Below are 16,530 nucleotides of genomic sequence, written 5' to 3'. Positions count from 1 at the left end.
AAATCTCTAAGCCCGTTGTGCAGGTGGCAGTGGTGAGCTCCAGCTCCTCCCTCCTCCCCTCCTGCTAGCTGACTGAATGGCCGGGCTCTACTATCTGCAGACTGCAGCCCGCTTCCAGCTTTTGTGCAAGGAAAGCCAGAAGCAGGCTGCAGTCTGCATACAGCAGAGCCCAGGCATTCAGTCAGCTAGCAGGAGGGGAGGAGGAAGGAGCTGGAGATTTCCACTGCCACCTGCACAACGGGCTTAGAGATTTTTTTAAAAAGGGGGGCACTGTGACTCTCCCCTCCTCAGCCTCACACTCTCCCTGCAGCTGTAGCCAACCACCTCCACTGCACCCCATCCCATCGCCAGCAACCTTGGGGGTCAAAAGGGAGAAGTTCCCCCTCACCCAGGCCCCCCCCATACTGCTGCCACGGCTTTTTTTCAAATCAAAGTAAAAGGGGGAACTTTCCCCTCACCCCACTACCTGGAGCTACTGTCACCACCCCTCCTCAAATCTTGCTGCCATAGCAGACATCTCTTCTGCCTCTGCGTTAATCTGCGCCCGATTACACGTCACTTGACCTAGCCAACACTGCCACACACACTCTTCAAGCAAAACGGGGGGGGGGGGGGCGACCCAACGAAGGTATATTGAAAATCATGTGTTTCAAACCAACAGTTAGAAATATGTATTACTATACAGTAGGCCAATAGTAAGGTAGTATCTAATTTCTTTCACTAATGAGAAAATAAATAGTTGAACCAAAGATAACAATCCAAGATAAACCATGAATAATAACATATACAATAATGATCAAAGACATATAGAGGAGATATGATTGAACAGGGCAAAAAATGAGGCTGCTGGATAAAGTGAGGCTTACAGCTGTCTGTCCCTAGCTGGCTAACATAAACATGGCTCAAACCAGTGAAAAAAGCAAAAACCCAGGTAACCAAGGAAATGCAAAAATAAAAATAAAAATGCAAAAATGGCATAACAAGGAACAATAAATGCCAGTATAGAGGAACAAAAAGAAGATGATGTCAAAAACATGGCTGCCAGAAGGTGTCGTGAATGGAATGATCTCAATACCATCCATGCAAGAGTAAAAGTTACAAGTTGCAAAGATAGGTCCAACCAAGCATAGCATCAGTAGAATGTGAGTATCATCAATCACAGACTAAGCCCCCTCATGCCCTTGTAGATGAATACAGACTTCACATGTGAAGTCTTCTTTTAGTCCCTCTGTACTGGCATTTATTGTTCCTGTTATTCAGACAGACAGCTGTGAGCCTCACTTTATCCAGCAGCCTCATTTTTTGCCCTGTTCAATCATCTCTCCTCTATATGTCTTTGATCATTATTGTATATGTTATTATTCATGTTTTATCTCGAATTGTTATCTTTGGTTCAACAATTTATTTTCTCATTAGTGAAAGAAATTAGATACTCCCTTACTATTGGCCTACTGTATAGTAATACATATTTCTAACTGTTTGTTTGATACACATGATTTTCAATACACTTCCGTTTTATTTACGGTTGGGTCCACCCCCCGCCCCGCTCAGTTTTGCTTGGCTGTATTTCTGTGATTGCCCTTGCTTTTGTTTTGACACACACTCTTCAAACAGAGCACAGTTGAAATGCACTGAAGTTAAACATCCAAGCTAAACCTTAAATTGGACAAAAATTAAAAAAAAATTGTCCCTTGTTAATTCAGGTAGTTATGTAATATGTCTATAGTGACACCACAATCACATTCACTACTAGTTTACTATATACACTCACATCATAACTTAATATATAATGATAAGGGTTTTTTTAAAAAAAAAATCAGGACACACATATACATGACATGCTCCTTACCATTCTCAGTAGTAGTAAGATGTTTTCTACCAGACAGTTAGTTACATTTAAACATTTTAAAGAAGCTGAGATTGAGCTATATTACTAGGATATTTTAGAAACAAGAATTGTATAAAGCGAGCGAGGTATGTATATTCTGTGTCAACACACAATTGTTTTTAATTGTTTAAAAACCTTGTTTTAATTGTTGTTTTTAAAAAATCTACTACAGAGGAACAGATAATAAAATAATGCAGTCAATTTGAAAATGATGAAGCTTGTATCCAATTAAAGTGGATACTCCCCCCTCCCCTTTGTCCAATATTAAAAAGCCAAGCAAAAATAGCTGGTACAATCATTATAGTGTTTTGTTACAATCTGGAAGCTAAAAAATAATAATTAAGAAACCACCAATATGGAACTGAGCAGAGACAAGAAATCTGCTTATAAGCAAAGCCAAATAAAACAGAAATACACTCACACTCATCAAACCAAAATAATAATAATAATAACAACAACAAGATGGATATTAATGGTCAATTTCTGACCGAGCAATATCATTAACTATCACTAGGGCCGAGTGAGTGTGAGGTATCTCAACAAAGCATTTAAGGCATCTCAGTGTCTTCTGACATTAAAAGCAAGAATAATAAACCTCAGTCATGCCATTAAAAATAATTGTATTGAAAACTACACAAAACAAACTTATAGAGTACAGAAAGAACTAACATGCTCTTGAAGACACAGCTTGTTAAAATGACTGCATTATATAAAAATTTGCCAAACAAATAGTTTGTTTTCTACTGAGAAATTTGCTGGTTTGGAGCTGAAGGACTTACGTCATCCATAAAATCAATCAATGAGGATGATGAAGAAGAAAAGGAATCCTATTTTAAGCATAAAGCAATAAAGAAACAGAGAGATCAAAACTACTGCTAAATAAATAAATAAATAAATCATTGCTCACTGCTGAGACATGAAGAAAAGTAAGTTTCCAAACGATAGGAAATAAAAAACAGTAGAAGTTTGGAACCATTTTGTTAAGTGACTATTATTCCACTTACATTACATATTCGTTCACTTATATTAAAGACACTGCACTCGATCCTAAGCATTTCTTCCATTTGTTTGTGTGGTGTGTTTGTGAATATTCCACTCCTTTCCCTCTGTACCTTCTGAAAATCTGCTCCTAAAGATTGGGGGATCCTCAAGAATAGGAAAGACACACAGTGCAGAGGAGCTGAAAGTGGAGAATCTATGAAAACCGCCTCTCCTTTGAACTAACAGAAGTACCTTCCATTTGCAGAAGAAATACTTAGGATCACTTCCAGAGCTTCACCCAACCACACATTTTACTTCACAAAATGTCATCCTGATTCAGCATAGACAATGGTGACAAATCAATAAAACACACGTGAACACAACTCGAGTGTGAATTCACTGGCTAGCTATCATTTATTAATTTAAGTTATCTATGTTGTATTGTGCTTGTGGCAGTGAAGCCTCTGATACAGATTGGCTGGTCCAACAGTTTGCAGAAGAGGCAGGGAATTAAGGCAAAATAAGGCTGCGAAGAAACCCCATAGTGCTTAAGATTTGGGGGCTGTATGCTTTGTGGAGGTGATTGGGGAAAGAAAGGATTTATAAGAGAATCTGGCGAAGAGAGAGAATGACTAAAGGAAATGGGGAAAAAGAGGCAAGAAAAAGCAGTAGCTATGGAATCTGAGTGATTGAGTCATGGAGATAAAAAGAGAAGCCAAGGAGAAAGTAGGACTGAGGCAAAACTTCATATAAGGACAAGAACAAGAGGGGCTATGTGATACTGGCATAAGAACTGCAGCATTTGGGCCAGGGAGCTATGCTAGGTCAACATTCCGCAGCAGTACAGAAGAATTGCTCAGAAGGAGCATTTTGTCATTTGTCATATCTGTTGTTACTGTAGCATTGTGACTTGGCAACCTTAAGGAGGTGATGAGAACTACATTTCTCATACTGAACTAATCAGACAATTCTTTGGTTCGGTTTTTAGTATTCAAACTATAGAGATGTCTACCAAAAAGTGACAATGTGTAGGGAAATGTGGCGATCAAGACGGATATAACTGAATCGTTGGGCAAATGCCAGCCCCAGTTTCCTTCCTTAGCCAACTCTGCTTCAAATCTACTTTTTCTTGGTACCTGCTTCCCCACTTTCCCATCTTCGGGATTCTGACTATCTCATCTGTACTATGCTAGTACAGAACTGCTATCTCATCTGTACTCTCATCACAGACCCTTGCTTCAATCTCTTTGCTTCAGCTATGCCCAAGTTAGCAAGATGTCCGCCAAATAATGGGAACAAGTATAGAAACATGGGTTAGAAATATATAAGCTCCTGCATAATGAACTGAGAATAAGACAGGTTCATAAGTATTTTATGTAATGGGGCTTTGCTTTATTTAATTGAGAAAGGTAATGAAAGTCATAATACTTTAGTTCTGTTCTAAGATTTCTTCCCTGATTTTATAATGGATCTTCAGGTTAATTAAACTTGAAGGATATTAACAATATATTTTCAAGCTTACATTTCCAAGTCAGTAAAAATGACAGAAAGAATTATAAAAGAAATTATCTGAGGCTTCCACTTTGCTACCTGCTGGAAAGAAATCTTAGCTAAGCACATATAGTTACAATTAAAAGATCCCTGTAAAAATGCATGGAAATAATAGTACAGAAGTCACCCCAGTATGGAAAACTTTATCAATAATTTTAATACACACAGTCATCTTTGTATGAGCTATGCCTTTTTTACTTGTAAGATGACTGCAGAACAAAACATGTTTCTTATGATCTAATCTAAGCAACTTAATCTCTTTACAATACATTAGTGATTTGTGATTTAAATGCTGTACCAATCACAAACCAAATATTATTATTATTATTTTATATAATATGCACATGATAGATAATGACAAAGAAATTCATTTAGCGGACTTACTTCAAATTGATCCAGAGCAGAGGTAGGTGCATTCAAAAATGCCAAGAAAGAATTCTGTGAGTCTTGGTGCTTTACACCTAGAAAACAGCAGCAGTTTTAAGATATAGAAAATGGCCAGCTGAGTCTTCACATGACTTGCCTTCCTGGGTTATCTCCATTGCCACTTCAAAATATATGGGCTTGCTCTATAGCTCAGGAAAAGGAAGCAGAGGAAGGGTTTTGTTTTGTTTTAAAAATCATTAATAAGCAAATGGCTGCTTTTAGCAATGCCCTGCAAACAGCAAGTACCACATGCACTAAGGAACAATCTTCAAAAGGTCACAACTTCCAAGGAATGCAGGTACCCTAAAATCCTAAGTGGCCATAATGACAAAGAGTTAAGAATGAGCACTCCCAATTAAAAGCCAGTGTCAATACCTGTGGCTTCCTGTGATCTTGGGGTGGGGGAGAGAAAGAAAGAAAGCCTCTTTGATCCAAATGGGTTGGAGTGGCAGCAGAGAGAAACTAAGAACAGTAGTAGTTTTTGAGATGTCCCCTTCTCTTTCCTTAGTGGTATAGCAAGCCCTTATTTGTTGGAGTGCAAACAGAGATAACTTGGAAAAACTACCCATCCTTGGTAAAATAAATGAACTTCACAGAGTATAATACATTACATGTGACTCAATATTGCTCTAAAATGTTACCTTGATATAAAATTGGACTTAACATAAAATTTCATTCTTGATGGGTGCTGAGAGACTAGTTTGTGTTGAGATGTACTTGTTTCCCTTTTCTAGATTTGATGTGATTCAGACGTAGATCTTGCCACACTTAGAGGAATTAACTTTCTGTCCTCTCGCAATGGTGGCTCTTTTTTGGTTTCTTCTAACTATAGCTGCTATCTATCTATCTATCTATCTATCTATCTATCTATCTATCTATCTATTTAGATTTATATGTCGCCCTACTCTTTTTTGGTTTCTTCTAACTATAGCTGCTATTTATTTATTTATTTAGATTTATATGTCGCCCTACACCCATAGGACTCAGGGCGGCTTACAAGCAATAACATACACAGCAACACAATTTCATAAAAATATATCTTACATAACCTCATAAACCACAACCCCAAACTCATTTAAAACAGAGTCAAATTTTAAATCTGTTTAACTGGAGAAGGTTCTGACTCCTATAAACCCTGAATGAAGCAAAGGCTGTTTTCAAGGTAGGTCTCCTTGTTTGTTGAGTTACTCGTGAAACTATACAAACTGTTTTATAAGTGTCGCCCTAGTGACCATTAGAAATGAGCACTTCTCTGCATCCTATTTAATAGAGCAGGTAAGATTATGAATATTTATATACTGCTTTTCAACAAAAGTTTTCCAAGTGGTTTATACAGAAAAATAAATAATAAATAGAATGAGATGGTTCCCTGTCTCAAAAGGAGTCACAAAAAATATAAAGATGGACACTAGCAACAACCACTGAAGGTATGCTGTGATGGGGGCTGAACAGGGCCAGTTGCTCTCCCCCTGCTGAAGATAAGATAATCGCAAATTTAAAAGGTGCCTTTTTGTTCTGTTAGCAAGGAAACAGTAGATGAAGAAAGCACTCATGTCAGAGGGTAAACGCAAACTAACCCACGTAATGCAAAGGTCATGTAAATTCACCAAGCCCTATTGAACAAACATTTTTTTTAGCAACACAGCAGTGAAAAGGGAGAGGAATGATATTACAGGAAGATGTCAGCCACAGGATAATTTCAATTTATTATCCCAACCCCCATAGTTTAACTTTCTGTAAATTGAATTATTACAACTGCAATCCATAAAACATTTACTTTGGAGGAGCCCCACTAACACCATAAGATCACTCTGAATAGATGGCTTGTACCCTACAATGATCAAAGACTCATAATTTTGAATACTACTTCATCATGTAGAACACTTTAAGCCTGAGAGGAAACTAGTCCTTAGTCTGCCAACATCCTTCTGATGAAGAATACTGACAATAAAAACTCTTATGGAATATATTCTTTGTTGTAGTGACCAACAATTATATGCAAAGTTCAAACAAAAAGCAACAGGATTAGAATAAAAGTACTATTATGTTTCAAGTGCTCCAAGAGAACACAAGATAAATGTGCTTCTGTATTTTTATAAAAGCTGTGGGTACATCTTATCATGCAAGAGCTATGACTATACTTTATGAGCCAGAATTTTCAGAATCCAGATTCTTTCAGCACTCTGTAAGAGCACATTCATATTTGATAAGATATACACATGACTAGTAGAAGATTTAGACACCAGTTCTCATACCCTTTTCTGATCTGAGGTCTTCTGTCTCTTTTTTCAGTCTTTCTATTTCTGACAGCAGTTCAGAGTTCTTCTTGTCAGACTCCTGCAGCTTGCTTTAAATGAACAAAAAATATAGTTATTCAATTAATAAGGGAAATATTAGTTTTGTAATTTTTTTAGTATTATAGCATGGCTTAGTTAAGATCAATGCCAGTCACACTGCAATCTCAAACAAAGCAAAAAATTAAAATTAGTGGAGATAATTCTATTTTAGTAGAAACTTTTGAAAATGAATAAATAATTGCTTTTGCTCAGTCTTTAGGTTAGCTTCGTTTATGTCTTTATTTTATAAACCCTTGTTCTAGGAACATGAAGAGATCATGCTCATTTTTTATCTCTTTTAAAATTGCTGCTTCATTGCAACTGTGCTATAAACAAGATGAACCATACGCTCAATAGACTAATTATTTACCAATCCATAAAATTATTCCGATAATTCATGATTAGTAGTGGCATTTTAGTCCTTGATTAAGTTCTGTTTTTTCAGCAAAACAGATTATGGCAGAAAGAGATAATGGCAGTGCTTTCAGACTCCCTGCCAATGTGCTTTATTATAAGTTGGAGTGTCACTTCCGTACTCAAAAGAAAAATTAGAATCTTGTGAAGAAATCTGCCTTGCAATAAAAATATATATCATTTCTGACTTGGGGTGGGTTAAAAGCAATACAGAAACATATTTGGGGGCGGGGTGCAGACTGCGACAGAAAGAAGGGGGAGTCAGCAAAAAACACTCCTCCCCCATTGCATGTGCATGGTTTTTTTTGGTGAGCACAACATTAGTCTTGATGTCAGCCAATATATTTGCCAGGATGTCTTTCCTACTGCACATGTTTGCAAGTTACCATCTTCATCAGGCACACTGCAAGAAACTGAAGCAAAATGGTGCCTGACTGCTGAGTAAAGGAAGACACTGAGCACATGCACGGCAGGGAGGGGTGCCAGAGAGGAGCTAATTAATCCATCCGGAAGGACCCTGAGCAGGCGCAGTAATCCATTTCTCATGAATGACAACAGATCACCTCCAGATTAATTTTCTTACCATTCTGTTGCAATATTGCAAGCTTTAACTTTATTTAATTCCTCTTGAATGGCTTGTTTGGCTCGTATTTCTGCATCAAGGGCTGACTGCAGCTCTAACCTCGCAGACATATCCAGTTTTGCAAAGCGGCGCATCTTCCAGGGCATGTCCTAAAAAGAAATACCATTTGTTTTTAGTTTAGGCGTTTGTTATACTTCAGTCTATCAGTCTTTCAAAAAGAGTTCTGCTAACTCCTCAAAGACATTATTCTTTTTGTTCCATGCAGAAAAAAATAATATGGCTATCTTAACACTTTTATAGAGAACAGTAACTTTATGAAACAATTCATACTTTTGGATTACATTAATTATAAAATTTGTTCACAAAAGAAAGGAATCCTTCAGAAGGAAAGTTTTCATGCTGACAAGAAAACAACATACCTCTCTTATGTTGACAGTTTTGTAGAACATCCTCTCACACAAGCAAATTTGTTTTATAAAGTTGTATCTCAAGTGGAACAGCAAAAGTTACAAAGGCCTTGATGTAACACAGCTGGTCCACATGTTAGAGACAGCTACAAACCCAACTAGATGTGATGCTGGGAGATCCATCTCCTGAGATCAGAGCTCCCAAAGTCTTTAAGAAGTATAATAGCAGATGTGCAACCACCTTAATCCAATTGAAACTGTGGTGATGGAAACATGTGTTTAACCTTCCTCCCTAGTGCCATTTTTTAAATCCCTCCAAGGTCTTGGCTGCTGGTCACAAAACCTATAGATATTATGGTATGCCCACACCTAGCACCACAGCCCTGATTCTAATTGGAGCTCCCCCACCACTATCATTTATTTGTTTTTAAATTAAACATGGAGCTTCTATATTATATCTGGTTTGGCCTTAACCTTAGGCCCCCAGATGTTGTTGGACTACAACTCCCAGAATCCCCAGACATGGCCTTTTTGGCTAGGGATTCCAGGAGTTATAGTCCAACAACATCTGGGGGCCCAAGGTTAAGAAACCCTGGCCTACATGGTTCACAATTAATTCCATTTAGCAATAGCAGTCTAGAGCATGCTCAGAGCACTGAATTGAACAGACTTTTGCATGTCACTAGGCCATGGATTTGCCAAGTAAACTATATATTCAGCAAGACCTTGAGCAAATGTGCAACTCAGTATGCTTGAACATTTGTGCCAATGTTGATACAATATTCTTGCAACAAAAGTGTAACTTCTTTTTAGCATTACCCATTTGCAGCAGTTGATATAACCCACCCTAAATATTTAATTGATGGCACAATATATCTGAAAACCACAATGATGAAGGAAATCAATTACTTACTGTTGCTCTTGCACCTAAACTGGAGTTCCTCAGAGCCTCTAGTTCTTCTGTCATTTTGGAAGCTAAGGCTTGAAGGTAGCCCCGAGCATCCTTTTCATCACTCACCCTAGCCAAAGGGGGGGGGGGGAGAGGTAAGAACTTTGGCAAAAAGCAAAGGCTAAAACTTTTATCTGAATGTTCAATTAAATCTTAAACTTAAATGACGAAGACAGAGAAAGTCACAATGGAAGTATAACTGAATTAGACAAGTTCAAAGAACGATAACTCACAACTGGCCAAACTCTAAACTGTAACAAATAATTTTTTTGAAAAGTTGGCCATGAAAGCTCCCAATATTTTCTTCAGTGCTTTTGAACGGATTATATAACCAGTCTAAGACTAGGCGTTAGTAGGCATTCATTTCAACAGAGCCACCCTGGAGAGGGTTTCCCCCCATCCAGGAACCTGGGCTTTCACACTCAGGGGCAGTGCCTGGCACGCCAGCCACACCCCCTGCGTCTGACATCAGACACAGAGGGCATGGCCATATTAGCAAATGGGGCCACGCCCTGCATTAGCAAGTAAACTTCGTCTGGTGCCGTGTTCACAGCATAGCCAGGAGCAGCTCTCCTTGCTTGCAAAACCACAGAGACATATTCCCGGCCAGGCTGGGAACTCACTGCTGGCTGAAGCCTTTCAAAAACGGAGCCGTGCAGCTCATCAGGGATGATGGAAGCTGTAGCCCAACAACAACTGGAAGGCCCAAGTAGTGTAGCCCTGCAATACTGCATTCATCTTATAGTTTAAAAAAAAAAGCCCTAGATAGCTTAGAAGGAGTCAGCATCCAGTTGTTCAGAGTCATTATCACAACCATACTCTATTGGACACACGTAACTAAAATGACATGCACACACCTGTGCATTCCTCAGACACAATGTTGTATACATCTTTTTTCCTATTATCTCTGTATAGGAAAAAGATCACAATACATGTGACTGTGTAGGAAACTTTCTAAGCACATGGCATCTCAATGGCAGATTAGCAAATTCTTTCACAATTTCTACCCCAGTCATCAGGCTGCTGCTGTGTCTAGCTGTGGCACTGCCCAGCTTAAGCACCTTAGAAAGTCATCATTAATCTGTTTTTAGATTTTGATTGGACTGATGGTTTCGTTTACTTCAGAATTATTTTATGATAATTCATTAAGAGTCCCAATCTGTCATAAAATGTTGCTTTCAAATAATACAAACATGAAACAGGGATTTAGTTCTGTGCAAAGGATGTATTTTTTAGCAACCAGCAGATGGCAACAAGTTCTAATACACCATTTGTATAGACCAGCTGCATTAGGTGTAGTAAGACTACATTCTTACATGTAGACATTCTATGTGCAAGAAAAGGCTTATGATATTCTATCAGTTCCTAAATGTAGCAAACACGTCATAACCTTCAAACTACTAAATAAAACTCTTATTATTTTGTAGTTTTCTAACTTGAATAAGCTAAGGCAATACAGTTGTTACTTCCAATAGCTATGTTACTATAGATGCCCTTGCGCATAATCAGAAAGTACTTACACCCTTTCTTCTCCTGGAAAATGCTACTAATCAGGGGCTGAGCCACCACTGCATGGATGGGTTTGAAGAACACAGGCTGCTGACCCTCAGGGGCTGTGAGCTGCACCCCAGCCATGCCCCTGCATCTGATGTCAAACGCAGGGGTGTTATTTCATTCACAAACGGAGCCGTGTGGCCCCATTTACGAGCAGAATCCGGCCAATGCCGCATTCGCAGCGCAGCCGGAGTACCTCTCCCTGCCTTTTAAAAATGAAACTACCTCTCCCTGCCGTTTGCAAACGAAAAGTGAAACTACCTCTCCACATGTTTGTAGCATGGCCAGGAGTGACTCTCCCTGCCTTTAAAAAGCAGGGAGAGCCGTTCCGGCCTCACTGTGAACACCCCCTGCATCTGACATCAGACATATCTCATGCAGGGGGCAGGGCTTGGTCCATGGGCTGAACCCGGGCCACTGCTGGTCTCCTTCCACCCCTGCCACTCATGCAATCCACTACACCACATCAGTAAAGCAGCAGTTGTCCTTCAAGAGAGCTTGCTTAATCTACATAAGCCAATGGTCACTGAAAGCCAAAAATCATTAGGCGATGTGCGACTGAAGGGACCTGAAGACACCTAAGAACAGTAATCAGCATGTGAGCAACACATTCACCTTGGGTTTCTAGCCTAATGCTGGCTGAGATGCACTAAAAATCTGTCAGCAAGGAAGAAAAAAACAAGAGGAAAGGCTAAACCTCACTGAAGTTTATCTCTCCTGTAGATTCTAAATTAATTCATATATTACAAAAAGATGACTGACAACAGATCGTTTTTGCCTGTTAAGTTGCTTTTCAATGTTATCTATTTCACTATATATTTTCTCAAATGGCAAGGCAGTGCATCCCTGATGCCACCAACACTACCTTGCAGTGAAACAGAGCAGCGAAATGCTCTTGTAATTTCTCTGTACGTGCAATACTAGAGAATATGTGTAAGGAGAATACCATGAGAATAGGAGAACTAATGACAAGCACAGAACTGGAAGTCATTTTAAGGTTACTTAAAATGAAACAAATTCTAAAGAAATAAGAAAAGCAAGAAAACAAATTGCGGTTTAACAGTATGCAAGCTAACAGCAAGATTCATTAGAAGGAGTCCGAGTACTTTAAGGGGAAGGAAGCAAAGTTCAATTTGAAGAGGACTCTTTGTAAAGAGAAGTCTGTCATGCATACATACTAGTTAATACATACTGCAACTACATTTTTAGCACTTTTCATCATATAAAGCACCGTTTTCTCCTTTTATCATTTATTTTAATCTATCTCAATTTTCCACATTCAAATTAATTATTAATTTCCAAACAGCAGAACTGAGTGATAAACATAGACATTCACAAAGAAACACATGCAATTTGTAAGTATGGATGTGTTCATGGTTGTCCAAAAAGAGGGCAATGCCAGACCTGTTTCACTTATCCTGTTTTCAGACTTATGTTCTTGGCTGCCACTGCAAATCCAAATCATGTGTGTGTGGGGGTGGGGGGTAGGTTAACTCATAACCGAATCCATTTGTGCTGGAAAAATGGCCATTTTTATGAAGCACACTCCATGTTCTTAGACCCAGACCAAGTCCTGCTAGCTCCTGGTGTGGCTTGGTGAGCCACTGCCTTCATCTCTGTCCCCAAGTAGGCTCTCATTTCCTGCTCTTGCATTCCCCTCCCCCCGCATTTTTAAAAGGCAGCAAGAGAGGGGATGTCATAGCTCCTACCAGAGCCAGAGGAGGAGGGGGGAGTTCACTGGGGTGAATCTTTGACTGTTAAGGGATTCAAAGTAAGCTGCCACCATCCATTTTATTTTAATGTGGGACAAACCACTCCTTTCACATAAGATTTCCGGGAGGGAGGTAATGTGGCAAAACCTTCCCTAGAAGGGCTGAGTAGTCCTAGGCCTCCAAAGGCATGTGACTAAGGCAGACCCAAAATGAAGAGTAGCACACTTCAGCAACAAGGATTCATTACTAGATTAAAAGAAAAAAGTCTGCAATAAGAATAATTGTCTTTTCATAAAGCAAATTGTGTGAGAGAGTTTTCATTAACCTGGCAACTTAGATTCAAGCAATACAATAAAGGAAAATAACTTCCCTCATGTGTCTAACTGAACTGGTCCCTATCTTATTACTCATAGGCAGGGATGTTGGCCTCCCATTTCCACAGCAGTTTCTCAGCCAGCTACTTCCTCAAGGAACTCCTGGGACAGAACAAAATCAAGAAGAGGCTTTCTCTTCTTCTGTAGGTGGCTGTGAGTGTAGTTCCTGCCCAGTCCTCTGGACTGGTCCTTCTGTTGTTATTTCCCCAGGCCTTCTCCCTATTAGGAGAGGCCTACCCGCTGGCCCAGCAGTTGCTCTGAGGCTAGTCCCCCCTCAAAGTCTTCCCCCACTACAGGGGGGAATAAGTGGTGGCAAGGCAAAAGCAGGAAAGGTGGGGTGGCGGCAGCTGGGGCAGTGGCATTTGGGATGCCACCTCCATTTTATCCAACCTGCTGCCTCACTGCAATTCATTAGCAGTATTACATCTCAAAATTGTCCCATTTTTCAGATTACATTTGTACTACATTTGCACCAGATCCCAAGTTTAGTTCGTTTGCGGAAGTATTTTAACCATTTTAATACCCATTCACTAACTAAGTAACGCTCCAAGTAAGCGTCCTTAAGAAAGAAATTTAGTTTACAAAAAAGGACTTGAAAAGAAGTTCCATATGTGCTGAATCTTTATTCTTTGCTTCTGTAAAGATCAGACCTTCAGAGGAAATGGATCTTGATCCTCCAGTTTGAATTATGTACATTTTTTGCAGCAAACTACACTGCTTGGACCACTTCCAGAGTTTCAGAGCCCAACATGCATTGACTAACCACATTCAAGAGCCAAAACTATGTCTAAATATGGACAATAAAGTTCTATTGAATGTAAAAACACTGTCTAGCTAACTCAGCTTCCCTAAAAAGTCTCTGTTTATCTATTTTTACTTTAATACAAAAATTAAATTATACAGCTGCTGTAAAAGCAGATAAAATTGACACAAACAGCTTAAAAATGAGCCTGTTGCGAGACACGAACATTAATCAGTTTAAGTGATCTGTGGACATGTTTAGGTACAGATTGTTTTCACAAGTTAAATTTTACAAATGGTCCAAAATGGTAAAATCTACTGCTATAAAACAATCTCTTTTTCACCAAGCATTTAAACGCATGCCTGGGTCTTTTTCTCAGAGCACTGCAATAGCAGAGGGTACAGGCTGCATCAATTTACAGAAGTGTTATTAGAATCAGATATTGAAAAACCACTTTGCATTGTGCATTAAGAATTTAAATTGTTTTGCTCCCAATAAAGGTGATTATTAGACTTCAGTTTTAGGGAGTAGAGTGGCTTATTCATTTTTAAAAAATCTTTTATTCTGCCAAGTAAGGCTACTTGACAATGAACACTGAAGAGAGTAAGAAATCATTGATATGGCTGTTGCTGCTGCGGCATTCTTGCAAAGCCATGAACCACACCCAACAAGGCTTTTACACTCCTTAATGAAAGCTTGAGAACTGAATGCCAGGGGGAAGAATTACATTTCTGTGTACAAAATGGAAAGCGTCTTGTTGCATGAAACTCAGTGAGGGCCAGGATTAGAAGAAAATTCTCACCACTGGATTATCTCGGTGATCTGGGCCTCCCAGTGCGCTACAGATTCTTTTTTGTCAGCAAGATCTCTCATCTCTTCTTCCAGTTGCCGGTTATTCATACTTAGTCTCTCGAACATGGCTGTAAGCTGTATACATTTTAAAGATATGATTAATCTTGTCAGAGATATGACTTTGGTCTAGGGACCAGAAACAGCTGATCATTTACTTTTAGAATCTATAAACATACACCACCACCACAACAGCACAGTATGAAAGAGAAAGGAGCACTGGGACATGCCTCTCTCATGCTATTCTCACTACGTGTATTACCAGAACAACATGAGAAGTAGAGAAGTGAAATCAACCCACTAATTTAGGTAACATGAGACTCAGTTGCGCAAATCAGTCTGTCACTGGCTTATAAGAGACAAATTGGCAGGAGTTACTCATGAATAGTCCCACTGAAATTAATGGGACAAGTTAGTTGTGACTAACTTGCCCCATAAACTTCAATGGGACTACTCATGAGTAACTTAGTCTGGGTGAGAGTCAGTTGAATTACGTGCACAACCCCATTCCATAGTTGGCAGCGGAGCGTAAAAAGCACAATGAAGGCTTAGTCATGCTTCCACTTATGGTACTTACTTGTCACAATGAGGCCCATGTATGCACTAATATTCAAATATTAGTCTCTCCTTGGACTTTTCTAGATTCTAATATTTTCGGAGTATTAGTCTGTCTAATAATATCTTGATATACAAAAAAACCCCAATAATAATTTTAATGAACTTAACCTCTCAATAAGTACTGCTAGTTTGCTATCACCATCAGGCTGCAGCAGAGGGTGAGGCCAAGCAGTGAGGTCCTTTCATCGGCCTGAGGAGGACCAACTGCCATCTGGCACTCCCACTCTGAGAAATTTACAAATAAAAATACTGTGAGCCTCTTGGGGACAAGATTATTAAAAATAAACTGTAAGCCACTCTGAACTTATGGGATAGAGCAAGATAGAAACAGAAATAGTCAATATTTTAGTGACTGTGATAACTAACGTTTGTGTGATAACAACAAAGAGAAGAAGGTGGGCCAGAAAAACGTAACATTATAAAGAAAGAATAGGAATGTAAGTTTAATGATTTCTTAAACAGATTTTTTTGGCAGTGACTGACATCCCAACTAAGAAAGCAGTGGTGCTATGTGAGACGTGCCAATGCTGCTGCTGCATTCCTGACGAACACAGCACTGGTGCTCATGGGGGAAGGGGGAGAATTTCAATATTTCAGAGGGCTTCCCTTCCCATAAAGGGCTTCCCTTCCCTCCGAGCCACCTGAAAATATGTCCCTGAGGGCTGTGCTACCCTCAGGGGAGGATTACTGGGTGGCATGGAGGGCTTCTGGAAGAAGGGGACGTTGTCAAAGTTCACCCTGCTGGCATGAGTGCCCATGCCACAACAGCTGAGCCCTTCACAGCAGTGGCGTATCTCACATAGCACTGGCACTTCACTAGTCTGGATGTTGCCCACAATCATTAAAATATTTTACTCAGGCAGTTAATAAATCATCTTAAATTTGCCCTTTGACGTTCTTCTGAAAGCCCTTTGAAGCCCACATTCATCTCCACTCTTTCCCCCCACTTTAATTTACTTTATAAAATTGTATTTAAATCTCCCTCTTCCTCTTCTTCTGACAATTTCCCTTTAATTATATCATGGATTAGTCCCCCATTTCTTAGAACATGACCTATTATACTTGATTGCCTCATCATATGTCACTTCATCCTGCTGTAATCCTATTCAATATTTCCTTATTTGTTTTCTTTCTATCAAACTCACT

General features: G+C 39.3%; 1 protein-coding gene across 12 annotated transcripts in view; it reads right to left on the bottom strand.

The window, feature by feature from the left end:
• CDC42BPA (CDC42 binding protein kinase alpha) overlaps positions 1–16,530 on the bottom strand; it is a 281,126-nt gene that overhangs the window by 80,016 nt on the left and 184,580 nt on the right. For 11 of the 12 annotated variants that reach the window (XR_008319045.1, XR_008319037.1, XM_053306949.1 and 8 more), the window contains 5 exons: positions 14,720–14,844; positions 9,500–9,605; positions 8,180–8,328; positions 7,102–7,193; positions 4,805–4,881 (listed from right to left, as the gene is read on the bottom strand). Coding sequence is in view for 10 of the 12 variants with exons in the window: in XM_053306949.1 (XP_053162924.1) it covers positions 4,805–4,881; positions 7,102–7,193; positions 8,180–8,328; positions 9,500–9,605; positions 14,720–14,844 (549 nt within the window). In the remaining 2 variants the exon portion in view is untranslated. Of the gene's footprint in view, positions 1–2,667; positions 2,716–4,804; positions 4,882–7,101; positions 7,194–8,179; positions 8,329–9,499; positions 9,606–14,719; positions 14,845–16,530 lie in introns of all 12 variants that reach the window. The other variant, XM_053307023.1, reaches the window with a different exon arrangement.

This window comes from Hemicordylus capensis, chromosome 1 (assembly GCF_027244095.1).
Source record: "Hemicordylus capensis ecotype Gifberg chromosome 1, rHemCap1.1.pri, whole genome shotgun sequence".
NCBI lineage: Eukaryota > Metazoa > Chordata > Lepidosauria > Squamata > Cordylidae > Hemicordylus > Hemicordylus capensis.
Note: the sequence above shows the minus strand (reverse complement) of the source record. Positions and strands in the feature narration are given on the sequence as shown.